The sequence below is a fragment of the Bombus bifarius genome, unplaced genomic scaffold, assembly GCF_011952205.1.
Source record: "Bombus bifarius isolate JDL3187 unplaced genomic scaffold, Bbif_JDL3187 scf7180000008288, whole genome shotgun sequence".
Taxonomy (NCBI): domain Eukaryota; kingdom Metazoa; phylum Arthropoda; class Insecta; order Hymenoptera; family Apidae; genus Bombus; species Bombus bifarius.
The window spans coordinates 793964-821859 of NW_022884571.1; the positions used below are offsets into that span (position 1 = coordinate 793964).

The 27896-nt window shown below is 45.7% G+C and overlaps 1 protein-coding gene across 3 annotated transcripts; it reads right to left on the bottom strand.

Moving 5' to 3' along the window:
* Window positions 1-5402: 5402 nt before the first annotated feature.
* LOC117212337 (histone acetyltransferase KAT7) lies at window positions 5403-27879 on the bottom strand. 3 transcript variants are annotated; one of them, XM_033457085.1, is made up of 13 exons: window positions 27678-27879; window positions 27110-27578; window positions 26783-27028; window positions 26436-26699; window positions 26176-26355; window positions 25136-25493; window positions 24757-25051; window positions 24441-24685; window positions 24153-24339; window positions 12553-12646; window positions 7781-7927; window positions 7508-7614; window positions 5403-6915 (listed from the first exon to the last, which is right to left on the bottom strand). In XM_033457085.1, the coding sequence occupies exons 1-13, from the start codon at window positions 27693-27695 to the stop codon at window positions 6793-6795; spliced, it is 2733 nt and encodes a 910-aa protein (XP_033312976.1). In that variant the 5' UTR covers window positions 27696-27879; the 3' UTR covers window positions 5403-6792. The 3 variants fall into 3 exon arrangements, with proteins under 3 accessions (XP_033312976.1, XP_033312975.1, XP_033312977.1); XM_033457084.1 differs by having other exon boundaries at window positions 25136-25505; XM_033457086.1 differs by having other exon boundaries at window positions 25136-25424; window positions 27678-27878.
* Window positions 27880-27896: the final 17 nt, after the last annotated feature.

The following is a 27896-nucleotide window of genomic DNA, read 5'->3' on the forward strand; positions in this document are numbered from 1 at the left end:
AACACATGCAGGTGGTGCAATATACTAATTATGCGCAGAATGTTCGTGACTATATCGGTAATCAAAGGTCCGATGACTATCTTTGAAATAACCTATCGTGCGGAATAATACCGCAATTTATATCGAGTACCTCGGAGCAGCATCGACTTTCTTGTACTACCTATACTAATCGAAAACATCACGGCAACGTTATTATTTGAAGTTGTCGCTTAGCTGAAGTCTGGATTAGACGGGAGTCTACCGGTGGAATGCGTGTGCGACTTCTTGTAGGAACTCTCTGGTTACATGTAAAGCACAAAGCGAACACATTTACATTTTATACGATTGTGTTAAGTTGATGTTGACTATCGGTGAGAACTTCGGAAAAGCATACGTTAGCAACGCTGGAGGGCAAGGTATTTGGCGGTTGGGAGAACGAGAGGTCAAACGGAACAAAATGTGCTGAATGTAGAAGTTGGTAATGCAGTTTATTCGTGTAGATGCCAACAGATTTCATTTACTTCTGGGCCATTACAAACGTTTTTATCTTTCTCGTTAAAGCAAAGCGTTGCTATCGGTCATAAGATACTTATCATTGTCCGTGTCGTGTCATATATTAGTCATATGATAAATAGTGAGATAAAGGAAAGTAGTTTGAAGAGAATTTCTAGAGAAAAAGAGGAACATTTGCGCGTCTTATTGTGTGTAGTGAGGCAAACGTGGTTGCCTTCTTGGTTGCCGGCGTCTGCAACCTTGCCCTCTTCCATCCCCTCCATGCACTCCGCAATCCATTCGATCCTTTCCCCTTATCTCGATCCAACGCTGTCGCGGTTCTCTTCTTTCTTCCCTCCCACCCTCTGTCTGGCTCCTTCGCTTTGATTCATCGAAGTCCTCACCCCTCACTCCTTGCCCCGCGATCGTCGACGTTTCCCGGCCTATTATCGTCACTCGTCGACGAAGAACAGGAAAGAGGATCCGAGATGGAGCGAGAGGGGAGACTTTCCTTTACCTCCACCAACGAGTGTAGGAGTTTCAATGTCACGATGCGTCGGCCACTGCGAACGAACTGCTGCTCCACGAATATTACCGTTCGTCCGATTCGGAATGGCTTATCGTCTACATTTCGTGACACTTACTCGTCAAATTGGCTTTCGACTTACTTCGCATTTTTCGTTCCTTTGCATTCTTTTTTTTTTTTTTTATTCGCGAAACAGACTTTCGAACGGTGAAGAGAGAATCCGCTGATCTGGTGCTTGAACCGACAGTTTCGCTTTATGAAGATACGTTGGAACGTGTCGCGTATTACGAATTTGTTTGAAAAGTGGTAAAATTTGTGCAAATTATCGATTTGGGCGTCTCCGTTTTATCGGCTGCTTCGAGTCTTCGTGAATTTATCGATCGTTACCGAGTATTGACTTGCAAGAGATGTTTCGCCGTGGCAGGTGATGTGAGTTCAAGCATCGAATATAGTGTTACTAGGCGGTGGCATTTACGTGACAAGGTTGAATCGCCGGTCGTCGTAGTGGAAGATCGTAGTTGAGATATAATTCATATTGGAGACGCAGAACCTAGCACGGTACGCGGATGTAAAAGTGTGTAACGTTGTGCAACGGCCGCAAGAAGAGAAATCAGAGTGATCGAGCGTCAATACGTAATGAACAGCGAATAATTAAAGTTCTGCCCCGAGTATCTGGACTTTAATCGTTTCTTTATATGTATCGTTGAAACGTTTTTCTCTTTTTCCATGAGAGGTAGGGGTATTTCCAACGTTACTATTGTTAGACGGTTTATTTACGGGACAGGTTAACTGGAATAGCATATGTAATGACAAGTAACGTGAAGTAATGACGTGCCAATGCGTAACGGCCATGTCAACTACAATAGCTCTCATTGGAAATCTAATGTCGACCGAATTCTAACCTTTATGGATATATAGATTACGAATATATGGATAAATATACGCTAGATTCAGTTGAGAACCTGCACGCACAATGGAAAACTTGCAAATGTAATTTCATTGATGTTGTGGAATCCTTATCTTCCTTGTAAAAGTAAATATGTATATCCAGGTAACTTGTATCGTTCTCAAACTTTTCCTAACCGTTTTCTCAGATGCATATCTTTCATCGGTCTGTTCGGACGGTATTTCAAGAATGTATTCAACTCGGAGTGAGCTAGCTCGGAGTGAAACCCAAGGAGATATCTCGATGCACCTTTCAGGTCACGTCACGTCATGTAGAAAAAATTTCCGAGATCTACCTACTTGTTACAATGGTGCATCTGCCCGTCCGGTTTCCTTTTCTCGACAAATCCTGTATACCTGTATATAAAGGTTCTCGGGATTTCGATTTGCTGTCGATCTTTTACGCTATTTTGTCGCTGTCGATCTTTTACGCTATTTTGTCGCTTTCGGTGAATGTGAATCAGTGCTTGGGAAAAGAATTTATTATCGGTCTTTCGAATCAAAGGAACTTTTTACGACTACCTGCTGTTTGCGAACAAAACGAAATACCCTCTAACGTTTATACATTACCATTTTGTTGAACGAACAATAACGAACCACCTCGTAAATCATAACACCCGTATACCTTACTGCTTCTCCACTTATTTCTTTCAGACTTTCCATACCGATCGAACACTCGTTAACGTTTCTTTCATGCGCTCCAGCCTTTAGTTCAAAATGCAGAACACACCATCACGACGTGGCGCTACGGTCGTGCAATATATCCAACAGGATGGTTCAGAGCCAGAGGAAATGCGACTACGTGTCGCTCGCAACGCGCGTTACTCGGGTACTTCAGGCTGTGCCAATTTCGAGTCAGTCAGGTACCTGAAGTAGCGCGCGCTGCGGCGAAACCGGATCGACGCTTTTTTCGCTGCGATATTCAGGTACAGCGAAGTCTGAGGAGAGAAAATGAAGAAGGCAGCAAAGAAAAAAGAAGATGAAAGAAACGAAAGGGAGGTGGGAAGAACTGTGGAGGCTGCATGTTAATTGTACTTCATCAGGTGCTCTGGTGAACTCGATACCCGGCACCTGTTGGAGCGCAATTCATATGACTGTGCCCTGCTACCTTATTTCATCATCGCAGAAAAATCCGACATCTTAAGTATACAAAGTACGATTCACCATTACGTTTTGCTCTTCGTATTTAGAATCGAGGAGGACAGCGATCTAATTGGACCTTGAAATTTTCGGTTAACTTTAAAAATTTAATTCAATTCAATTTGAAACTGAAAATTCAATTTGAAATCGAACGATAAACATTGCCCTTATTAGTTAACGTTCATCGATCGCATTGGGTTACAAAGGCAATCGTAACACCGTTGTAAAGCACTGATTACGATGGTTACGACTCGCGCGACGATTACCAGGAACGCGATCGAGTAATCGAATCGTTTTCTTTTTCCCGAGAATCGAGGCCCGTTGGAGGACGCAATCGTTATCGCTGATACGTTACAGTATCGCGTAACGTGATTAATGAACGCGATTTAATTTTGAACGCGATCTTCGTTCAATCGGTAAATAAAATTAACCGGCGCCCTATTGTTAGGTGGACGGGCTGAAACGTTGTTATAGCGCAGAGTATCGTTTCTCTCTCGACGAGCAAAGGAGAGGAACCGTAGCCTCGTAATGTCGCGGACTAATGGGATAATGACGTTACGTGGGGTCGCGTGGCGCGTACCGAGCGAAAGAAACGAGAGACGAGATAGAACGAGAAAGAGGAACCGAAGTAACACAATTATTCACCTCTTTGCACGGTTCCAATAGAAGCCCCAAAGCGTCGGAAAGTGGCTATTTGCGGCGGATTACATTCTTTTATTTCGGTCAGTAAACTTCCAGTCACGAAATCTGCAATGCGTGTGCCCGACAAAACTTACTTGGATCAATTGCAGTCTTCGCGTTTCAGTTTATCCTCGATATAACCGTTAGGGTAGCCAAGTTTTTTCTACAGCTTCCTATGTCGATGGACTTGGACAAATTTTTGTAACAATACGTTGTTTACAGATCGTATAGATAATATTGATATAACGTTTCCAGCATGACTTCGAAAAACCTGATGCAACAGAAGTTTCTACTATTCCACCTGCATGTCGAGTAATACAAAGAACTTTATATCGAGCGTCGAAGTATGGTGGCCATATTGACATCCCCTCTCCTACGCACACATTTAGTGCACACTTGCAACCTTATCTTTGTAAAGACAAACATACATATAAAAATCGTACAAGTCGATATAAGAAATATTGTTCTTAATAAGTGCTATATACCTTGAACGATATAGAAATCATGGAAAGCTCGTAAACGTGTCATAATTAACTCCTTTCGATGCTTCGAGTTGTTACGACCGTTAGACCAATATATGTACATTACGTGACGAATAAGTTGCCGCATATCGCGATTCTGTATATTTTGTATGCGGAGCACGCCCAACTTTCATTTTTATCGCCGAAAAGGTTAAAACTTGGACAGAGAGATAAGGCATTGAATCAGCGCGGCGCAATACTCGGTCAGTGAATATATAACTGGTGTCCGTGAAAGACACGTCTACACGTACGAAATAAATTAAAGCGGTATTAAGAGTCAATAGACCGTGCAAAACTGTATCAACGAGCTTTAAAAAGATATACCGACAAGTTATATAAAGACTCCTGTCCATAAAAGAGTTTTATACCGTATTTCCGGCTTATTAAAGGCAAGTTATGAACTGTCGCTCGTACTTAATTTTACGATCTCTTGCTTTACATTCCAATCATTTGGTACTTGAAGCTATGATACAACGAGTCTGACAAGATGATCAATTTCACTTATTCAAGAACAAAAAGAAACGTTGTTTCCGCGTAAATTCTCCCGAATTATTAATACGTTGAATTTACATAATGCATATTCGATCGATCGGATAGCCCTGGATCGATCTGCTTAAAATAAAAAGATATTCGAGGATGGAATTCAAATTGCGTTCGAAACTTTCAAGAAAGCTAATGACGACGAGTTCTGTACGCGTCTCCAGAGCACTACGTATTATATATGTTTCCACTTTCATCGTTTGCCAAAGGACAAAAATTTTCACACGCAAAGAACCTCTTCAAATTTTTGTTATAAGATATATACGCATTCTTACGTAATAGTCGTGAAAAACAAATTGTACGATTAATGACGTAAATAATTTACACCGGCAACGAGGCGTGGAATCAGACGCGTGTGATTCGACGTCCTCGTCGATTCCATGAAATCACATATCGCAACTGCTCGCGAGAAATCAGCACGCCGCAGACACGGGAGTTGAGCAAAGTTCTATCGTTGTCAGAATCGCTTGTTTTTCTGTAACAGCGTCATAAAAGTTTTGGATTCACTGTGTTGGTTGCATATGAGGATATATATATATATATATACATTGAAATCGTATACACACTGCATTGGTTCAGTCGATAAAAATTGTATTTTTATAAATAGTATTGTACATCTTATAACATACACAATTATGAAACACGTTTAATTTACAGATTGCTAGTAGCCGGCTCTTGGTCAACGAAGGGAGCCATCGATAATTGGAAGATCGTTGCAAAAGATTCTACAGTATCCGCAGAAAAAACTTATGCGTGACAGAAACGTTCTTCCGTTGTAACGATAAGCGCACAGTGTCTCTCAACCCGAATACTTGTATCGAATTCTTTCGAACGAATAAAACGAATTAAAAATACGAACAAAGAATTCTCGTTCCATTAATCGTACGTGTGTATGCGCGTATGTGAGTAACATTCATCCAGTTCGATATTCAACACCTATCCTCTTACAGTATTTCCTTACATGTTACATTCGCTATTGCGTGAACAGTCTGTAAACGTTCGTAGAATCAGCGATCGTCCGTAAAATCGTGGCATTCGAAAGAAAAAGAGAGGCTTTCAAACGATCATTCGTCGATCGACATATCGCGATCGTAGGAACGCTTCGTTTATAACGATTTTGTTCAATCTTGGCTTGATAGTTTTCGGATTTATTTTCACGTAGCCTATCGGGCCCAACCGAGCACGTCGGACCTCTCGCACTACGCTCGAAACTCGTTGTTTTGCAGCTCGCCACGCACACAGTTCGCTAGCACGATCAATAATGTATCTCTCTCACCTGAACCGGCTATAAGCACGCCGCGGTGTATTTCCACCGCATTCTACCGAAAATCGTGGAAATGCTTTGCCATGTGTGACGCTTTGGTTGCACGTTGTACGAACGGTGATAATCGAACCGCGGATTATTGCTCGTGAGAAATCGACGAACGACGTTAACGATTGTATGCTCGTTGGTTCTTGATTACGAAAACTTGATTTCGTCGATGGGCGGCGATTCTACCTCTGCTGCTGTGTCGTTACCGAATAAATAATCGGAACACGATCGGCAAGTTGAACGGGTCGGGAAGCTCGATGTTCAGGTAATCAAATGTCGCCACGAAAATACTGTTCACTCGTTGACCTCGGTGTCACGCGGAGGTGTTGGAAGGCTGCGCCGGAGAAAGAATTTCTCGAAGGATTTTCACGGGTTTTACCGTACGGTCGTGAGCATAAAATCCACGCGACGTGGCTCATGACTTGGTCGAGTCTCGCGAAAGGCAACGAGAACGGTCGAGAAAGCGAAAAAGAAGGACAGAGGTTGCCAGTGAGTAGGGAAGAGGGAAAAACGAAGGAGACGATCGAGAGAAGAAAGAGATCGACCACCGCCCTTGGTCGACACCGATGAACCAGCGTGTGAGAGAAGCGGAAAGAGACAGAGAAGGGGAAGCCCGTCGTCGGCGTCGGCGTCATTCCCGGCTCCTGCTGCAAGCCTTAGTTCGAGGCGGAGGGCGTCTTGGGAGGCTGGAAGGGATTCCATTTCAGACACTCTGGATCGATCTCTTTGTAGACGGGCCCCCGTCTCTTCACCCTCTCCTTATAGTCGTCGATCACGTCCTGAAATTATTTCAACGGTTCTCCACTGGTTCGCCTCGCTTTTCTATTCGTTTCCTGTGACACGACAACTCGACCTCCTCACTTGGAAATCGTTCCTTTTTAGCGGAACACCTCGACCAATCGTACGGAGAAACGGTATACACTTTTGACCCTTTGACTATCGACCGCCGCTTCAATTGCGATATCGCTCTTTGACCATTGGTACTTTGATTTCGAAGTCTATTAGTATTTTACCTCGACCATGAAGGGTGAGAGAAATCGAATGCGAAGAAAAGGAAGGACCGTTGCGGAACCATGCGCAATACCGTTTCTCCGTTGCATGGCGAGTTCTGCGAGGTTGATTCCCCCCCGCGGAAACTGTTTAACGTAATTTACGAGCGTATAAGTTTGGAACAACGAAGTCACGTTAGCCGATGATTTCGTAACGAATATCTGCTTCAAGAGCTGGCCTCTACGAATCATGAGATTCGATGACACGCTGAAGCTGACTCGAGGGAAACGGGCAGACGTAAGACAAACTATCCTTGCACGGGGGAAATCCTCTCTCTGTTAGGAGTCTCGAGGCAAATTAGAATAACAATGAACGGCTTACCTGTTTCTTCAGAATGATATGCTTTCCCTTCCAGTACTTCATCATGCCGAGAGCTTGCAGGGTGCTGACGATGTCGTACGAGTCAATAGCCATCTCCTTGCTGATATCTGAAAAACAATATGCAAAACGGGGCGAATGGATAGCGTCGAGAGATTCGAATGTCTCGGACAACGCACGATCTCCTTCTCTGTATCGGCGCTCTTAAAATAACGCGTCTTGTAAAATCAGTTAAAAGCGTGCAAGGCGTGTGCTCCGCGCCCGGTATTGTGTTACCTTTAACAGAGAGTTCCTTGCCCCCGAAATTGCAGAGGTACTGCAGCAAAACGTCCTTCCAGTAACTACGATACGAGATCAAGCCCAGATCCGACAGAGGTTTTTCGGGCGAGCCAATCTTTTTCTCCACCCTGGTCAATAAGTAACCTGCGCAAAACATAGACATAACGTTTCGTTTTTGTTCGATTTGTTTGGCAGGAATTTGTTCGCGCGTGATCGATGAGATATCGCGGGGGGGAGAGAGATCAATAAACGGCTGGTGAAACGCGGTGATCGATCTCAAATGTTTTAACAAAAACGACCCACGTCAAATTTTTTGACTTTTTAAGGAGCTACGTACATTTCAGGGTCTATGTGTAACGGATATTATACAGAACTATCCATGTTCCATGACTTATTGCGGAATAAAAATTTACATAGTTCTCGTTAAAAGCATCTCCTTTCTCATTTGAAAAAGGATAAAAATCGACTAGAAAGTGCCTTCCTCTTCTATTACGAACCCTCCGATTCGATCGTTAATCAATATTCCGCGAAGTTTATGGTAGAATTTTCCCGAATTTGTACGAAGGATGAAGTAACAACTTCTAGAGACTTGTTATCATTTCCTCCGTAATATTCTCTCGTTACTTGGCCACTACATTACGCCCTTGTGCACGGACCACTAGACGGACTATGAAATTCCAATTGCACGAGATACCGGTGGCCGTCGAAGCCGCATAGGTACAGAGACCATGCGCGCGTTCACGTGCACACACATAATATACGTCTCCATCCTGAATCGACGCCACCACTATAAGCCATTTCTGGTGTCAGTGACCGACGAAGGATGAAATGCCGCGGCGCCAGGGCCGTATCGAAAATCATTTCAACTTGGTCTAGGATATGCTATTTCCGTCGAGGCTAACTCATAGTAAATGTCACGAATCTATTTATAAAACTAGTTTGTAAGGACAAGAGAAAAAAGACGATTGGCGCGATAATAAGTGCGGCGATTAAAATTCCTAGCGTTTCTAAATGGAGAAAACTCTGGGAACTTGTCGGAGTATACGGCACTGGCGATGTCCGGCTGCTTCAGGAGTCTGGTTGAATGTTCGTCACGCCTCGTTTGTGTCCGATGTATCCTACGACGGTGTAGGTACCTATCCGCGAAAAATCGTCAGAAAGAACAGTCGGAAGAGAGGGTTCTCGAATCGATTTCGAATGTTCGTGAAATCTCGCGCTGCTCTTCCTTCTCTTGGCTATTGCAATTAGACCATGTCCGTCGATGGTACTTTCGGCGCACGAGAAAGACAAAACGGCTGAACGAATCGCGACACGAGCCGCCGTTTAAGGTTTCTCATTCCTCACGCGTGAACTAATTAACTAATTAAATAAATTGCATCGGCGATGCGGGACTAAAGAGATTTCTTCGTTTATGGGTCATCCGTTATATTTTGTAAGAAGCAGACACGCGCGGCCTGTATTGATTTCGCATCGGTATGCCGTTATTTCTAAAAAGACACGCGAAACCATTGATCCGAGAATATTCCAGCGGCTATTTCAATACAGTCTAGCAGAGAGAACTTTTGTAACGAACGTGCATGTGCACTCGAAAACGCGTTTCGAAAGGGGCTATGTCCTCGAATCGTTCGCAGCACGACGTACGTTAAATGCCAGGAAATATAGGTACGGCACAGATTTCTGGAACTTTTGTTGGTATTTTTCCAAAAATAAAAGTCGATCGGAGTACAAGCACGACGTCGAACGAGAAAGTTTCGATGCTTTTATGCACGGAATGGGCAAACTCCGATCGACTATAGTTCTCTTTTACGTTCGAGATAACGACGGCTCTTCCGCTTCTCAGACACGTCGATGTCGGTTTCCAGAACATGCGGAAACCGTAAAGTTCAATGACCAGCAGTGGTCAGGCGAAATCCTCGCGGAAACATCTCCAACGAGCTCAGCAACGTTCCCGAAATAACCGCGGAATTCTCATTATCCGAATAATCGAGGTCAACGCGATAACAGTGTCTCGCGATTACAGGCGAAAGAAAAAGAAGGAGAAAAAGCGGCGTAGCAAAGGTACGAAAGAGTAAGGAAGGGTTGGAGAGAAAGAGAACATACTGCCAGGTGTTGGGAGAGTAGTACGGCAAAAGGGAGGCGAGGCGATTTTTACAGAGTATCCGAGCAGCTCACGAGGACCGGTCCTGTGCCGGGATTATTCCAGGATGTCCTGGAGGCTGAGGGGTTCAACGACCATCCTTCTCCTCCTCCTCCAGGCTGCTGGACCCCGCGCGCTACCTTCCATGGACAAAGATAGGACGGACGGTCTACCCTCTATCTCCGCAGTCACCGCCACCCTCTCCCAATTCTTTTCCACCTCCTCTTCGATTCTCTGGAATCGCGCGCTTCTGTCTCTCTCTTCCTCGTTCTTCGCGTCCCGATTCTACTACCACGGTGCGTTCTCTGTTTCTCGGTGGCACAGGGATAGCTCCGGGAAGGTAGCGGCGCATTCATTACGCGTTCGTTCAGTTTGCAGAGTTTTGGGATCGGCGCGGAACGCTGGATGCTGGCGGTGGTATAGGTGGTGGTAGAAAATCGAGCAAGAAGAAAGGCAACGCTGACTGGAAGGACGAGAGAATAACGAGGAGGCGAGGGTCGAAGAGGAAGCGGCACTAGCAGCGGTAGCAGCAGCAGGGGAGGGTGGATGGATCGGCGTGACAGCAGCTCGGTAGGGGAAAGCTTCGTGGACTCTCATACCTCTCCACTGCGTGTTGGCTGCCCTACGAGGAGGAAAAGGGCGTCGGTAGCCCTGCCAATCCTCCGCCCTACGAGGCTTCCGTGGGGCGAGGTCACCGGAGGTCATACGATCGCGAGCCCTATGCCGTTTCCAATCGAACCAGGTGGAAATCATCGTAGGGCCGGCCCGTGCTATCTCGCTGCTTGCCTCCTTTCCTCTTTCTTCTCTTTTCTCAAGTCCGAGAAGGATGCCGAGGGTGTGTCTGACCGGACAATTCGTTGGCACTTGTTAAAGTGTCAGTTATCGGTATTATTTGATCGAACCTGGATGCCGCGTTGTATCGACGAACGGGTATCGCGATTCATGCGTAACATACGTCTCCTTCGATGCGGAGGTAGCAGCCACGAGTTATGCGAGCACGTGGTCCGCCCGTAACTCCGATCCCACGCGCAATACGAGAGAACAAGAGGTAGCTAGAGGACAAGAACACAGCGCGTTTCAGCAGGTAGCTAGCGAATTTCCAGGGAAACCGTCTCTATCGAATTTTTGCTAGAAATTTCTCCATGGAACAAGATGCATCAGACACACCCCGCGCGCGCCAGACGAATCCCGTTCGCGACTGTGTGCGTGTACGCGCGCCGGTACGGCGGTGCTCGTGTGTATAAGCCACCAGCAGGTACAGCGCGGCAGCGGCCAACTGTACAGGGTTTGTGGGGGTCGATCGATGCGGCGAGACGCCGGGCGTCGCACTTTCCGCTAACCATTCCACTCCAACCTACGCTCTCCATTATCCGTCACCACTACCACCGCGAGATCCTTCCCACCACCGTGCTACCATTTTACCACCACTACCATCGCGCCGCCACTTCTAGTACCGGCAGCATCGACACACCACCACCACCACCATCACCTCTGCCACCACCAGAGAGAGAGAGAGAGAGAGAGTCCAAGTAACGTCTCTCGCGCCGCGACGCGCGGCATCCCCTGTGGAAAAGCTGCCAGGGCTAAAACCCCCAACTACGATTCCAACGACTCTCGTCCGACGCATAGTACGTCGACCCACAAGCCCAGCCACCTCTTTCTCTTTCACTCCTTCTCTCGCTCTCTAGCCCCGTCCTCCCTTCTCCCTGAGTCTGACGTGCTACCCCTACGAGCGCGACCCATACTTCTGCCCCGACTCGTCGGCATCAATGAAAATGACGTCACGGCAAAAAGCCCACGTTTAATTATCAACGCTACGCTTCGCGGTGTACACGCGGGCCCGCCGCGGACGCCGGAAGAGGGTTTTCGAGTCGAGCGACTTTACGCCAACGGAGATGCTCGTAACTCACCGCCGTTGTACTTTTTCCCCCTCCTTTCTTTCTTTCTTGTTCTCTTTTCTTCTCTTTCCTTTTTTCCTCCTTTTCGCATCAGCCTCTCTGTCTCTCTTGCGAGCTTCCCAGACGCGTAAATAGGGGACAATACGGGCAAACGGACCTTTCCGTTCTTTATATCCGGATCGTTGAATTGAAACGCGGCGAACAACCGAGACACACGAATCGATCGCGTACGCGCGTCTTAGTTTCTTTTCTCTTTCTTGCGTCTTGCGAGGAATCTTCGTGTCGCGTGTATCGGTACGGTCGTACAATCGTTACGTACAGATTAAACAAAACAAGATGGGCATACGCGTTGTCTATCCATTTACGATAACTGAACGACGAACGACGCATTTCATGAGAAGCAGTCGCTCTTTAAAGCTTTTGGCGATTTGGACTTAGGCGCCACCTTTGGATGGCTGCGGTTCTTTAATGACAGGAAACCATGGAGACCGTCGTTTGTCGGGCATCGAGGTATTTCGGTAGCGCGTGCCAGACGAGGCCTTTCAATCGCAGAGACCGCAAGAGTCGAAGAGAAATCATGCCACGGAAACCGCGGAGGCGTTCCTATAAACTCCGGTTCCTAATTCGGCTATCCTTTCGATTTCATTCGGAAGGATGTCGTCATACTCTGTCTCCTTGGACTCGCCAAGGTTGAGCGGTCTGAACGCTGTAAAAACTCGTACGAGTATACTTACTGAAGTCGATCAGCAGTCGGCCGTATCCCTGACGTTGATAAGGCGGCAGCGTCAGAATGCAGGACACGTTGTAGTTGAGAAAAGAATTCTTTTCCTGAAACATAACGAGAGAAAATCTTATGTATCCGTTCTTACTGGCAATCTCTTTCGTACACATATGTACGTGTCCGAAATTATTGATAAATTCTTTGTTATTTCGACATTCGTTATACGTATTACTCTGTTTGGAAATTGGATTCGATTATTTTATCGTTAGTCGTACATCGTACTTGGACCACTCCCAAATCATTTATTTGACAACGCGAGGAGAATGAAAAACGAGGCGGCATCGCGGAGAGACGTCAAAGACCGAAAGAAACGATTTTTTCTTCATTATCCCGATGACGTACGGAATGAAGCCACTCTGACTATCGGGGCTGCATTTCAAAGGTCGAGAGACAGGCGTGTTTACGTGGAAAAGTGAAATAATATTTTCTCTAGTAGCACGGTCGTTAGCACGCACGACACGCTCCGCCCAGGCGACTGCGTGTGCAGTAGACACAATCAGCGGCTATTATGACGTTAACGCGACGAAAATGCGTCGCGTCGCGACCTTCGTCACGCGAAAAACACAATGGGTTAACGATATTTTGGACGACGCGACGCCTCGTTCGAGGAAATCGTAATGTGTTTTATTAAACGGTCCTTCTCCGTCTCTGTACGGTCGAATTTGGCTTTTCGCAAGGAATGGTCGATCGGAGAAACGGGTGAAAACGGGATGATGGAAATATCTCGTTTTAAATATAGACCTCGGTTGCCTTGCGAATGAGCACGTCCATTTTTCGAGAACGTATTTTTACCGTGACACCAGAGTGGGCGTACACCTACGGATAGTATGCATTCTACGTGTATCGCTGCCAACGGCAGATTAGATAAATTTCGCGTGAAATTACATCTATACTAAATTCATGGGAGTGTCCACGATGAACTCGAAGTAAGGAAATCGTAGTATGGTGACACGTGACCAAGGTTCTATGCACGAATTTCGATTGTTTCGATTGCCATCGATCTTTTAGCTCTCGCAACGTTTCCCACTGAGCAAATCGGTGTGGTACATATCGAGGTGCGTGCGGAGAGGTGGCATGCATTCGATGGAAAGTAAAAAAGGAATATAGGAAAAGAAATGGAGGTGACAATCGTATCGTGGGATACCAGTTCGGCTAGGTAACGACCGTTCGTCGCAATACAGAAGAAAGGAAGATCTCCTTTGATTCTTCGCGTTAAAAAAACAGGCGGTTTCGTTTAATCTCGGAAGCTGGATTATCGGCCGCGTTTTTACGATAAGATTCGTTTATCACCAACCACGACGGACAAAGATTTCGAATGGAAAAGTGGGCTACCTTCGAAGATCGCGTAGTTGGCTCGAAGGAAAGTTCGCCGAGTTTCGCGGTTCCACCGGTTGATACTTTTGGGAGCATAGCGCATAGAGTCCGCCGTTGTTAATCATTGCACGCCCCTTGGTCCCATTTCGTCGGGCAGCAGTGGGCCCAGTACGACTCGAACACCCGGTATTTCCGGCTGTGGCAGCCGTGCTGTTGCTAACTGCCGAGTGGGGCAGCAACGGTTCGAAGGACACAACTCGAGAAGACTCGCCCATGCTTGTACGGACACGTCTATGTACAGTACCTGGCTGTGTGTCTGTGTTGGTCGTAGGATGAGAAAGGAGAGCCATATACAGGGTAGAAAGAGATTCTGGTGGAGGGAGGGGTGAAAGCGCAGAAAAGAGATGGAAGGTGTGGGCCCTATGTACGAGTGTGTCGTAGACAGCCATCTCGATGGACTAGTCAGTCGATCCAATTGCTAAAAGCCAAAGACGAAATACGCCAGAGCCGCGATACGCAACTCGGATGAATTTTTAGAAAGACGAAGAGATCCGGAGAAACGTGTTCGTGGCATCTGAGAGCATTGGAGAGGGACACAGAGAAAAAGGAGAGACGAACGCGAGCTGGCGAGAAGGAGAGGAGAAGGGTAGAATCTGGGCCCCGCGACGTCCTTGGGCCAGTAGTCTCTGCTCCACTCAGGGACGTCTCCGAGTCCCCACTGTACGAGTTCCACGTAAGAAAGCCCCTTACACATCGCTTTTCCTCCTTTTTTCCTCTTTTTTCGTTTCTGTCTGCTCGTCCCCCGGAGAGAAGGCTACTACCGACGACGAAACGATTCGACGAAATCGATCGGCCACGCCGGCTCGAGTCACGTCGTCGCGAAACGAGCCGTGTCCCTTCGAGTCTTTCTGCTTAAGGAGAGGAAAATCGCGGTCGATCGATTAACGTTCGACTCCATGAGTCAGACGCTTGGATCGCGAGCCTCTTTTCGAGCCTGACATTCCAAAAGCACGACGCTCGATTCGAGTCTACGCCAAGATGAATTCGGTACAGCTTCTTTTATAGATATAGCGGACCGGAGAATCGATACTCGGTCTCCTCCCGTCTCTTTTCATCCACGCAACGCGACAAGGTGGCGCGTATTAATTGCCACCGGTGACTCTGACCATCCGGACAACCAATCGTCCTTCCATTCTTCGATACGAATGTCTCTAGGTCGAGATAGCCAACAAAAAGCTACTTTCGTATTGGAAATATCCGATGCCCTACAGACGAACGCGCTCGTCGGTGCATAATCGTAGTAGCTAAAAGCGTGCGATTACTTCCATAAATTACAGACGTCGAACGAGAAGACGGGTCGAACGCTATACATTTTTCCGTATCGTGTTGCGATTACGCCTCGCAGCGATGATTCTCGATCGAATTTTTGCGCTGTTTCTTCCGCTTCTTTTCCTCCTGGAATTCTCCTTTGGTTGTTTACCGGACGATCGCGAGTCCCGTGAACAAAGCGACGCGACTCGACTCGCGGCCGATGATAAGGAACGCGTCGCGTCGTAGTTTTCTATCCAACGATCTCTACAGCGGTCGTTATCGACCGTGACCACGGTCGTAGAAAGCAGTTGTCTAACGTCGATCTAAAAGTCTTTCGACCGGTCAGTACTCTTTTCTGCGTATCGTCGCGTCATGAAGTAAGAACGCGCAACGACAGAGGCATCGGAACGCGACCGATCGACCGGCTGTTCGTTCTGTCTCACCTCGATCCCCGACCACTTATAAACACGTCGCATAGGCGGGACGTTGCTGCGCAAGTGATATATACGCGTAGGTGAACGAACGTCTACGTGGCAGGGTAACGAGATCTAGCTAATAATCCTCTCTTTTCCTTTCTCCCGGCGGATTTGTCGCGACAGAGAGCTGTTCGCACTTGCGGCGATCAGGACATGGAATTCAAAGAGAGTTTATCGATTAGATACGATAATGAGGTTACTAGAAGTTAGCGTAACAGGGACAAAAGCAAGGTTAATTTTCTCATTGATCGTTTAGCAGCCAAGTTACTCCGTTTTCGATTGCTCGATGAATTTCTCGATGGTACATGGTCGGCGTATGGTGTGAACGTTGCTTAAAGGTTATACAGTTCTTCGCGACGGTCACTTCTATATTTAGATGCACCGAGTTTCCTCCTCCACTTTCTTTATACCGAACAAAGCGTTCCTCTCGACATACGGGGTGTACGCGAAGTTCCGTGTACTCGGCGAGATCGGAACGCGAGAAATTGACTGCTTTCACGTACGAGTTTGCCTCTAATGGGGCAGAAAATATTCGCTACAGGGCAATCTACGAAAATGTTCACGAACTAGCTGCTAGGAGAAATTTCGTTAACGTCCAAACGCGTCTTTGTTCGTTCGCGATTGTACCGATGACAACTGGGATTTACGGCCAGTTATGGACAGAAATAAAGTAAAAAGGGAACAAAAAGATGGACCACCTATTCAGAAGCTAGAGAGTTCTCGGTCGAACGTATCTGATGAGGGTTGTCCCTTGGGACATTGTAAATTCAATATCAATGGCAGGTATGTATTCGAAAAAGCAGAGGGTTTAACGGTTCTACGGTTTAACCCAAGCACACCATCGTTCCTCTGAATCCAAAGAGAAATTGTCACGACTCTCCGATAGGTTTCCGCTGGTCCATCGTCCCCTGTGCGAAAAATTTTGCGGACTTATTAATTATCTCCGTCCTTTCGCTCCCCTCGCTCCTTTCGAGCGAACACCGCTTTCCTTTTGGCCCGAACCCAAAGCGCGTTCGTCCGTTCGCTTGTTCGCTCGGGACCCCTTGTACATTTCCTGCGTATACATATACCGTTCAACGGTAAATTAATCCAACGGACCTTCGTTCGGCCAACGAACAGCCGAAAGTCTTTTGTACATCCGAGGAAAAGTCGAAACTTTCCTCGGACTCTAGTAACTAGAGTGGAGTTTGTTGACACGGTCAAGAGTATCGAAACATTTCTTGGTTTCCGTGTTCATACGACCACTCTTTGGTACAATGTCAATGCGAACATAACTGTATCGAAGACTATAGATTGGAAGTTTCTTCGACATAGCTGTTCGTGATGGCTCGTTGATCGTAAAACGAAGACGCAGCGCTACGCTGCCTGGGACGGTAAAGAATTTCGAAATGGCCATTTCTGCGGCTGGAACAATGAGCTTTTATACGATCCTACGGTATTGAGAAAAGGAAAGCTCTTGTGCCGATATCTGATCAATGCCGCGGCGATGTCTATTAATTCCGTGGACGAGTGGAACGCTGTCGACGTATACGTTGTTTAATTCCACCCATGCGCAAACGGATGCTACAGGGACGATGTGCACGTCAGAGACGTAGTTAGACACGATCGGAATATGGGCTTCCCCCTCGAGAAATGTATTTTTGTCATTAGATTAGTGCTCGCTAATCTCGGACGCCGTTGAAAAACGCGAGATCGAGCAGTGTGCGTATAACTCGATTCTCTGTTCGTTCGCCCGCGAGTATTTTTGCAGCGATGTAAAACGAAACTGCGTAGAGATGCGATCGTCGAGGACGGTTGGCCGAGAACAAAGGTCAAGGTCTAAAAGGAAAACGAGCAGTAACATCCGAAGAACCTGTCGGGCCTGGTGGAATCGGCATAGGGCGACGACGATGTCGCGTTTGATGTCGCGACACGAGTACTGACCGTACTCAGCTCGGGAAACATCAGTAGGTAGCTTAGCCACGTGGATTTTTTTTTAATGCGTTCGCAACCAAATGATAGAAAGAAACAGAAAAGGTGACGTGCAAAAGATGGTACGGGAAACTGGAAACCACGAGGACACACTTGCGGCTCTCTGTCATGAGACACGACGTGGATAATGACATCGTGGTCGAGTACGCGCGAAAAGAGAATTAAAGGGGCGGAGGGTAAGGAGGAACAGCACGAAGGAGAAGCGCAAGCAAAACTCGTAGCGACGACATAGCGAACGCAAGGAGATGTAGGAGATGAAAGAAGAGAAGGAGAATGTGAAGGAAGAGGAGGACTAGAGCTAGAGCTCTACCCTACCCCAACTTCTAGGGACGATGTGTATTCGGCGGGATTTGGTCGTGTGAACAGGACTGTCTGGCATCGATCGACCCCGGTCGGGGTGAGGTTTTGCAGGGAGGAAAGAGGAGAGGTCGAGGGGAAGTCCGACCGAGGTGGATGGAGGTGGAGGGTTGGGCGAGCCTACCCCAACCTCTTCTCCAAGAGGCCGCCGCGTATCGTATCGACGACCTCTACTACTACTCGTCCTCGTACTCCCATGTTACCCTACGTCATCCCTTTCCTTTTCTGCTTTCCTGCAGTCCCTTTCGCGCGCCACCACCTCTCCCCTTCCACTCTCTCGTTCCCTTTACCGCCTCGCACCACGCCTGTAGGATATTTTTAAGGAAAATTGACCGATTCTTTGACCACCTTCCTTCCAGCCGCTTTCCTCCTTGTCTCCTTTATCTTCGCCTCTGCTCCTTTCTTTCCTCGACGACTTGTCCTTTCGCCGCTTTCTACTTTCGTCTTTCGGTTCGTTTATCTTCCCTATATGTCGTCCAGTCGTCTCTTCCTTCCTCGCGTTTACCCGTCCGTTTTTTGTACCTCATAGGCGACGCGTTTTATAATTCTCTTCCAGCGACTCCATAACAAATACATTTATCTGCGAAATCAAATTTTTCCGCCATTCAAAGCGATCCTCCGGCGTTTATATTTAGCCTCCATCCTCCGCTCTTGCGTTCCCCGCCTCTTCAGTTACCGCTCTGTCTGATCCTTTCCTTCTTTATACATCGTTTGGGTATAAATGCCTCGGGCTCCAACTATTTACATATTATGTACAACCAGCCCTCATCCTCGTTCCTCGAAAGGGTAGAAGCGTTCGCCTCGCTAAATTTCCCCGCCGCGTTAACGGTTGATACGATAAAAATCGTTTTGATTCTAGTCGGCATGGTCTCGTCACAAACGTACTTCTTAAAACCATTGTACAGTCGCGTATTCGAGATACACCCATCCCATGTACGGTTGTCTCATTGTCGAAACGAAAGAACCACTTAGAAGGAGACAAAACGCAACAATTTTCAGAACAACATCCTCGTCCGTTTAAATTCCTCCATGACTTTCTTCTTTCTTCCTCCCCAACGATTCATATAAATGTTTTCTTTTCTTTTTTTGCTCCTCTCGTTTCACGATCCTCCGCATTCTCTCTTCGCTTTCATTCGTTTTTGTGCACACGCTTTTGCCGGATCCTTTGCTCTTTCGGAGATATAAACGCTGTCAGATCCTGTCTATTTATTGCGTTGCAAGCATCGGCCCAACGTCGTTCTTCGACCTGCAAATCTGTCTCTCTTTTTGCAAGCTCGGAGATAGGTACCTCCCTCTTAATCCTTTTCTCTACGCCGCGTATTCCCTTTTACCTCTTTCCTTTTCGTTTCTTCTGCCTCTTTCCTTCCTCTCTCTCTCTCTCATTCGCTCGTTCGTTTCTAGAAGGTACCCACTCGCTCCATTTCTGTATGCATTATTCAGGACATATACAGTGGAACGGTTCGTGACGGGCTAACTGGCGCACCACCGGAAGTTAGGCAAACGAGTCCTGAGTAGCCGTGGATCGTCGCGACTTCACGGATACACCGTCTACCGATTCTCAACGCCTTTTCCACAGTGTTTTACTACCGTAACTTCGCAAAGCTTTCAGAACTTTTCTTACAGAAGGCAGGAATTATCATCGTTCTTTACTTACACCACACTGCGGTACTAACGCCAGCATTTCGATCGAACATTCTCCGTGTCTATTTGTCGAATTCGATAGAGTAACGTGATTAGAATACACCATGTTGCGTCTCACAGATTTATTCTCGCTTTTAAGACACTCTGCGTTGTCCCCATCGAGAGACGCTCTTTCATCCGTATCATGGCAGCAGCAAAGGATGAGTGTATTGTGGTGTGTAGGTGCCGGTGTTCGACATGCGTGTCGTGTTCCTCGTCGTTCTTTTTTTTCTTCGTTCACGCGGGATCCTGTCTGGAATACCTACGTAAGAGGATATGCCGTCGTCTCGTTTGCTCGGAACACGCCGCATACGCTCAGCCTGTGTGTATTCTTTCCTTGCCTCCGAGACTCGAACCTTCTTGCTCCGAGACGATGTCTGGCCGGGGATATTGGAAGTAGATACGTCTTCATTGACGCATTAATTGGAGGAGCTTGCTTTTCGAGCAAAAGTATCGAGTTCCTGTCGTCTTAAACTTTTTTCACCTTCGTACTCGATAGGTTAATTTTTACTTTGTTCCTTCGAAAGGTCGCGAACGATTTTCGACTGTGGAAACGAAAGGATCGGACAGTGTACATCTTTTGGGGATTTTTCTGCTAGAAAATCGTAGTACGGAGAACGCGTTCAAGTATGTACATTCAAGTATAACGAAGGGATCCTCTCGATTACACGCATCGTCTATAATTCGATATGTGGAGGATGATCGGCGGAATCGAGCACGAAGGCTATCGAAAATCTCGTTTTACTAGAACAGCCTGCTGGATCCTCGGACAGTGGAAGGTATATACAAGGATTTCAGGAGCAGGACAGGGCCCCGTTGTGCGTATCTTGGACCCGATGGCCCCGAAAACCGGTTCCGTCTGGATTTCACGTGACACGCGTTTCTCCTTTTTCGGGGATCTAAAGGAATACGGGCCTCGCGAATATATAAACTGTATTGCATTACGATTACGAACGTCATTATTGTCCGTGTCGTAAAAAACGATTATAAGCGTCATAAACGTATTACGTCCGTCACAGACACGTTTAATTCAATGCGCTCTCGCTTAGATCACCGGATCTGCGTACGAACGTTGGACATGGTCCTTTTCCTACGTAATAAGTACAACGTTACAACTCCTATTGCGATACTTAACCGTTTCGAAGCTCGTTTCTTCCTTTCTTGCTTTATCGTTTTCAATATTTTCCTTTAACCTTCGAGGACGAGTAGGTGCTCAAGGTGGCACGAAAGGAAGCTAGGGGTTGAGAGAAGGTTGAGACGCAGAGCGACGAACGAGAAAGAGGCAGGGGTTTCTCGAAATTCGCCGGAGAAGCTTCTTTTCATGTCTCAGTAATCACGGCCGGAAGCTGTAAATGTTCACGCCTCGAATCGACCCCCTTTTAATTTCTGCTCGGCTGCTTCGGAATTGATAAAAATTCTACGTCACACGCAGGATGAGCACACCGAGTGGCGCGTTAATGTACCAAAGGGAGGCGTGTATGGCGTGGTTAATAACGAAATTTATAAATTCAGTAGGTGCAACGCCGCTCGCTCGTTCGTTTTGCCCCCCTCACTTTCGCGCGAAAACTTCCACCGGATTTCTCGCCTCTCAACGTGTTCACCGCGTGCACATTGCCACGCAGCTCGTTCGACGAAACGTGGGGCGAATCATTCAAGGTCGCAGCTAGCATCGCCCAAGGTCAACGTCTAGATTTCCCCGAGTTAGTTCGCTGCGCCGGGTCAATGTACGGATTACTCAAGGTCAACGGCTGTCTAGCTCGGGTCAATGGCCTCCAGTCTCAAGGCCAATGTCCGGATTATTCGAGGTCAACCAAGGGGAGAACCGCAAGATACGAAGAAGAAATATCCTAGCGTACTACCGGACAGTTCGTTCGATCAATAGATTCCGCGAACGAGACTCTCCTTTCCTTCTTCTCCACGAATTGTTCGAAAGACAATTCGAGTCATCTGTCTCGACCGAGCGGTCGCGAAACGATTGCTCGAAAGGGAGAGCCAGGAGGGCAGGCAAAATTCAATTTGTCCAGGCAAATATTAGTTGGCGAATTTGAAAATGCGGAAACGACGAGACATCGAGCGAATAGATAACAAAGAGATTTAACAGAGGGGCAACGGCGAAGTTCGTGATAGCGAAGATGTCGTGGAATGGAGACGATGTAAGAGAAAACTTGGAAAAGAAGTTGAAAATTTCGGAGGTTTCAGGTACCATGAAGAAATGAGATGAGAAGCAAGAGAAGGAAAGAAGAAATGGCGCTGGTGCAGAGAGAAGGACGACGCGGCGAGAGCATAGAAAGACGTAAGAGAGAGGTAGCAGCAACGGGAGTAGGAAGTGTCGGACGAGGAGGAGGAGAAGGTGGTGGAAGAGGAGGAGGAAATAATAACGACCCCGACGTCGCAGTGCCGCAGAAAGGTTGACGACCCGATGCCAGGCGACGCCCTCTCTCCCCTTGCTGCCCTACCATCCCTTCTCCATCGTCCTCTGCAACCATCATCCCCCTTGCAGCAGCTACCACCACCGCCCTCGGCATCCCCCACTCGTATAAACCATCCACCTGGTACTGCACGTCGTAAGCGCATAGCGTACGTACGCCAGAGCCACCCACCCCCGTCATCCCTCTCTCTGTACGTCGCCGCCACCACCACCACCACCGCCACCATCATCCTACGACCGTCTGGCCAGGGTCGGGGTCATTGAACGTCTATAAAGATTTTGACTCCGCGTTACTGCTACTGCTGCTGTGCCGGCGTCGTCGCCGCCACCGCTGTTACGGATGCAGGAAGCGGAGAGCCACGGAGTACGCCCTTTTGTAAGGTGTGTAACGCAATCTGTTGTCCTGTAAGAACACGTTTTCGGCTCGTCTGTTGTAATTCGAGCGGAACGATCGATATCGAAATTATAGAATTATCCGATTTTCGTGAGACTGTCGCAGCTAGCTAGAGAACAACGATTCGAGGGACGATGAACGTTCAGTGTCCCTGGAATTTCAAGAACCTGGCTGAGGAGATGAATGCACTGCAAGTATTTCAGGAACAATATCGAGTTACGTAGGAAGAACGAGTTTAGCGAAGGAAAATAAAGCTCGTTCGAAATTTTCTAAGAAGACGGGCGAACAAATGTCGACGTGGAAAATACGCCAAGTACCAAAAAAAGGTCGGGGTATCCTCTGATAGAAGGATGAGAATTTTGCAGAGGCGAGAAGAACGAAAGAGACAGGCGTAAACGTTTGCGTGGGGCTGGAGGAAATTTTCGTCACCCTTCCTCCCTTAGTGAAAAGGAGTGGGAAGGTGTAGATTGGCGCGTCTTGCCAGGGTCAGAGGTCATTGAACGTCGGTAAAGATTTCGACTCCGGCGATGCTGTTCCGCAGTAAATAGGCGTGCGTAGCGCACGGCGCTCTCCCACCGACATCCTGGCCAACCAGACCAGGAGTGCTCGGGTAAAGAGGGGTCACGGATACGAGACACCCTCTTCGCAATACACACCCTCGTTCGTATAATCCCTACAGGCTACGTGAATACCATTACGGGCCTAGTAAACCACAAAATAAAAACAAAAGTAATCTTCTCCTCTTGAATATCAATTTTTACGATCATTGCGGATATCTTATTCGCTTTGGAGTTGCGATTCTTAAGTTATGTCTCCTTAATCAATGACGTCTACTTTAAAATGTATCAAAAGTTCCCTTTTCCCGAACGGTTTTAATGCCTGCGACGAGACGTAATAATGGATAGGAAAGAAAAGGTCGATACGTCGTATTTTGGTGTACCACTGATCAAAAGAAGAGTACAAAGACGAGATAAAATGTCACATTGTAATAGGCTAAACGATTTTAATATCAACCATGATGGTCGTACGATAGAGACGCCTACCACGTAAACGTGGGCACCATTTACGCAAGTGCTAACAGACACAAGTAAAAACAACAGACACCATCGTTCATGCACAGTCGCGCACGTACAAGCACGTGCTCGGCATTAATATCGCCGTTGGTAACTTGTCGCTACGAGATCCGTGCTAATAAGAAACGCCCCGAGAACTTTTCTTTTATACCTCGCTTGATTTTATTTTTTAACAGCATCGAATACAATCAACAAATGCACGGTTCATTGGCATTCTTCGCTTTCGCTACATCGCAACGTCTCTCGTTTGAATTTAGTAACCCGTCGTTTGCACAATTCGTATTGGAAAATAGTATCTTAACCTGATAAATGATTTATGAAAATATTTGTCCAGTGTTTCACAACAAGAAGACGCTTGCATCATTCGTTCTCTTACAACTTACTTTATAATTTAACACGTATTGTGCAAATGTTAATTAAAATCCACGTCGAAAGATGTTATTGGGTTGGTTGTTTACCGTGAATGTTAAAAAATTTTTGTTATCGTCAAGAGTCCTTTCTTTTTACATCGCTTTATTTTTATTTAATCACATGAAATAAAAAACTCACCTTGCTGAAGTAACCGACAGTGTGACAACCTTCAGAATCACCAATAGTCATCACATAGAAGAGGAAAGGTTCGACATCGTAGTACAGAGTCTTGTGGTCCAAGAAAAATTTTGCCAACAAGCAGAGATTTTGACAGTACTGCTTGTAGCGTTTCCCGTCAACCTCCCACACACCTATCTTGTCCTTTCTGTGTACAGGGAATGAAACACAGAATATATAAAAAGGAGACAAGAGAAAATATATAAATTTAATGTACAACGCCTGCATTAGTTATACTTATTTACTAACCTGTACACTTCATGACCGGGCGGATGTCTCCATAAACATTTCTCTCGGTGCCTCCTTAGAACTTGACGACTTTTTGCGTATCGCAAGCAGTATTCACATAAATAAAGTTTTGGAGCGCGACTAAACTCCTCCGGATATGGACTTTGGTACCATACCTCCATCTCCCATTTTCCCATCTCGATGACTCGCGTGCCGCCACCATTTCTGCCTTCGCCATCGTAATCTAATTCTTTCAATTCTTTCTCCTATAAGAAAAAACATTGTATAATTCGTATGTGTAAAAAGTAGAATTAGAAAGTAGTACTTTCCAACTTACAATTTTTTCACTAGCGATTGCTTGCGCTTCCATAAACAATTTTAAATCGTATTCTGGTGTTAAATTCGTTAAACGTGGTTGACGATCTTTCTCGTTTCCTTGAAGTTCGCAACTGCTATCGCTTTCATTTCCATCGCCAGTGTTTCCCTTCCACTTGTTTCTCATTTCCCGCACTTTCAGCTGATAATTGCGCTGTTCTGTTGTTTGGTGTAAACCTTTCGGAGACTTTTTCGCCAAACATGCTACGGCCTTTTTCCTCTCTTCTTCTCTTTTTTTTCTATCTTTATAAAATTCTCTGCAAAGAAAACAGAAAAAGACTGCTTACTTTCTAATGCACCGGTAGGGTATGTTTATTATATCCCAATTAAATCTCACTTACACGCAAGCTTGTGGCGTAGTGTTATGGTACAAAGGACATGCTTCTAAAGTGAAATGCGAATCGAGCTTTCCGGAAAGATGACCCCGAGAATCGCATGTTGGCACTAGGGGACATTCTCTCTCCTTATTTACGCGTGTACGACCATAATTGCCTTGTCCAGATCTTCCGCTAATAGCGTTCGACGTACTACTATTCTGTGATATTCTGTTGGACCCGGACGAGTGCCTGGCAGCGGTACTAGGGCCGGCACGTTTTACAGGTGATTTGCTGGTACTCCTCTTGCTCTCAGCTACTCTCGATAAATCACACCGGATCAGGGGAATTTGCAGGATACGTTTACACGCTACCGTTTCCGTACCTGAGAACCATACTGCCGCCGTAAGCAAAAAGACTGTATCTGCATCTTAGGACACCTTGGACATGCTTTTTTGTATACGAAATGTTTGTCCCATCGACCAGAGGATTCCTACGACCCACATATATGTCCAATCCATCCATCCAGAACCGCAAATACTGCATTTTTGTGTTAAGGAGGCAGCATAGAGTCCTAAATCCACCGCCTGCAGAAAATTCTCTACCCGCCTCTTTTCAAGATACTCATGCTAAGAATTCTGACTTTATTCAATTAACTAATCGAAATGTATCTAGAAATATTTACTACGAGAGAACGGTGGTACTACAGTAACAATCTACCTATACATATTGAAATTCGCAATAAGGTTGCTATAAAAGATCGGTAGGAGGAACTGAACTTGTGAAGAGAGAAAATACGAAAACGGTTAATTAATCTAAGTTCTAAAGCAACGTTGTCCAGTACAAATCGATACAGGAAAAAACAAACCAAAACTAATACATACTCAGGATATGCAACTAATTATACTTGTAACAATGTAAAACATGTTAGAAAGTATTTAAAAAGTATCAATTCTTTAAATGAAAACATAACACGTAAAGAGATAGGAAGGAAACATAAGCTTAGTAATGAAATATCACATTCGATAGCTTATTATACAAAATACATATACAAAATATATTCGTACCTGTATCAGATTCCGAGTCGCTGGCCGCTTTTGTTTGAAGATGAAGAAACTTGCTACCTTTCCGAGTCTGAAGCTTCCGTTTGCTTTTACTTGTTGCTTTCGTCGCACCCGTTTCTCCATGTTCATCCATCTCCTTTTCACTAGCGGACGCATCGGCTTCATCTTCGCTTTTTATTGTACCTATAAGGAAGCAAAATAAAAAACACATTCTGTTTACTTATAAAAAATGATCAGAGTTAATAACACCAACTGTTAATTACCTTGTCGTTTCGTACACTTTTGTGGTTTTACAGGAGCAACTGTTGCTGATGGTCGCTTTGGTGGAACATTTGTGGCAGCACCTACTGTTGTACTTGGCTGAGTATCTTTTTTCTTCACTTGTGGCTGTGGGCTTGCAACGCTTTCTGACGATTCAGAGTCAGTGCTGCTATCTGTCGAGCCTGATGAGCCTGAACCTGCAGAACAACTTTTTGAACTCGCGGAACTATCTGACTTTTGTGATTGTGCAGCCTTGGTTAATAAACCTAACACAATAAAATAATTAATTTGAAATTATTAATGATATTAATGATTGTATATGTTATGAAATGATGTCACATTTACGTACTAGGTCTATTTGGAGCAACTGTTTTCTGTTTTGCGTCATTTGGTTTTGATTTAGATTGCTGATTTTTTGGATATTTTGCAGTACTATTTATAGGCTTAGCTGAATTAGCTTTTGTTGGAATACCACTGTCACTTTCACTACTGTTTTCAGGGCTGAATATGCTTTTCTTTTTCAATTTCTTTTGTACAGGTTCTGAAATTGTTTTTGTGGATTTATCAGGAACTTTCCCATTAGTACTTGTAGAGGCTGTCGAGAAAGTACATTATTAATTATTGAACGAAACTATAGTTGCTTTAAATAAATGATTTTAAATATATATATTCTTACTGCAAGGCTTGCTTGGCTTGTTAGCAACTGATTTAGAATTTGGTACATTTTTTTGTTGACTTGTAGTAGCTATTGATTTAGCAGGTGGTCTCTGTTGTTTAACAACAGGTGCTACTGTAGCAGTTGCTTTTGGTTTGGCTGGTAGTTTTCTCTTTGCTGTTGTTTTTACTTTGCTTGGCGATTCTTCTGATTCCGAAGAATACACTACAGGTCTATTCTTTGGTGGTATCCTTTCTTTGTTTTTATTTTCTATAGATGGAGCAGTAACTGTGTCAGTTTTGGACTTGCCATGCCTATTAGGAGGAAGTGTTGTTTTCCTCTTTGTCCTTTCTGTATCAGATGCTTTTTGACTATTAGCAGAACTGCTAGAATTTTCTGAATCGGATGAACTAGATTCACTGCCTGAACTTGAAGAACTACTGGATGAAGAACCAGAACTTGTTGTTGAGGTGGATTCTGAACTAGTGGCCTATCATTAATAATAATAACACATACATTAATTCAGATTTGTATGTAATATAAACTATGAAGTCAAAGTGATTGTATAACCTGTACAATATGTATATACCTTCCATTTTGGAGTCATTTCTATAGTGCTATCTCTTAAATAAGCAACAAACGGTATTTAACATCATTTCTGCAATAATATCTGTACACCTCCCAGACATGTACGGAAGAATTATTTACAATAAACTTGATCAAAGCAACAAACCTTCCATTTTATATTTTGACTTACACATAACAAACTCATAACATACTAACACATATCACATATTACAGTCCTGCG

Excerpts from the sequence above, each read along its gene's own strand:
- LOC117212337 (XM_033457084.1), bottom strand. Across the intron at positions 27,029-27,109 it reads CAAGCCAAGCAAGCCTTGCA|CCTCTACAAGTACTAATGGG; the intron begins GTAAGAATATAT and ends CTTTCTCGACAG. Across the intron at positions 7,615-7,780 it reads CAAGGAACTCTCTGTTAAAG|ATATCAGCAAGGAGATGGCT; the intron begins GTAACACAATAC and ends ATTGTTTTTCAG.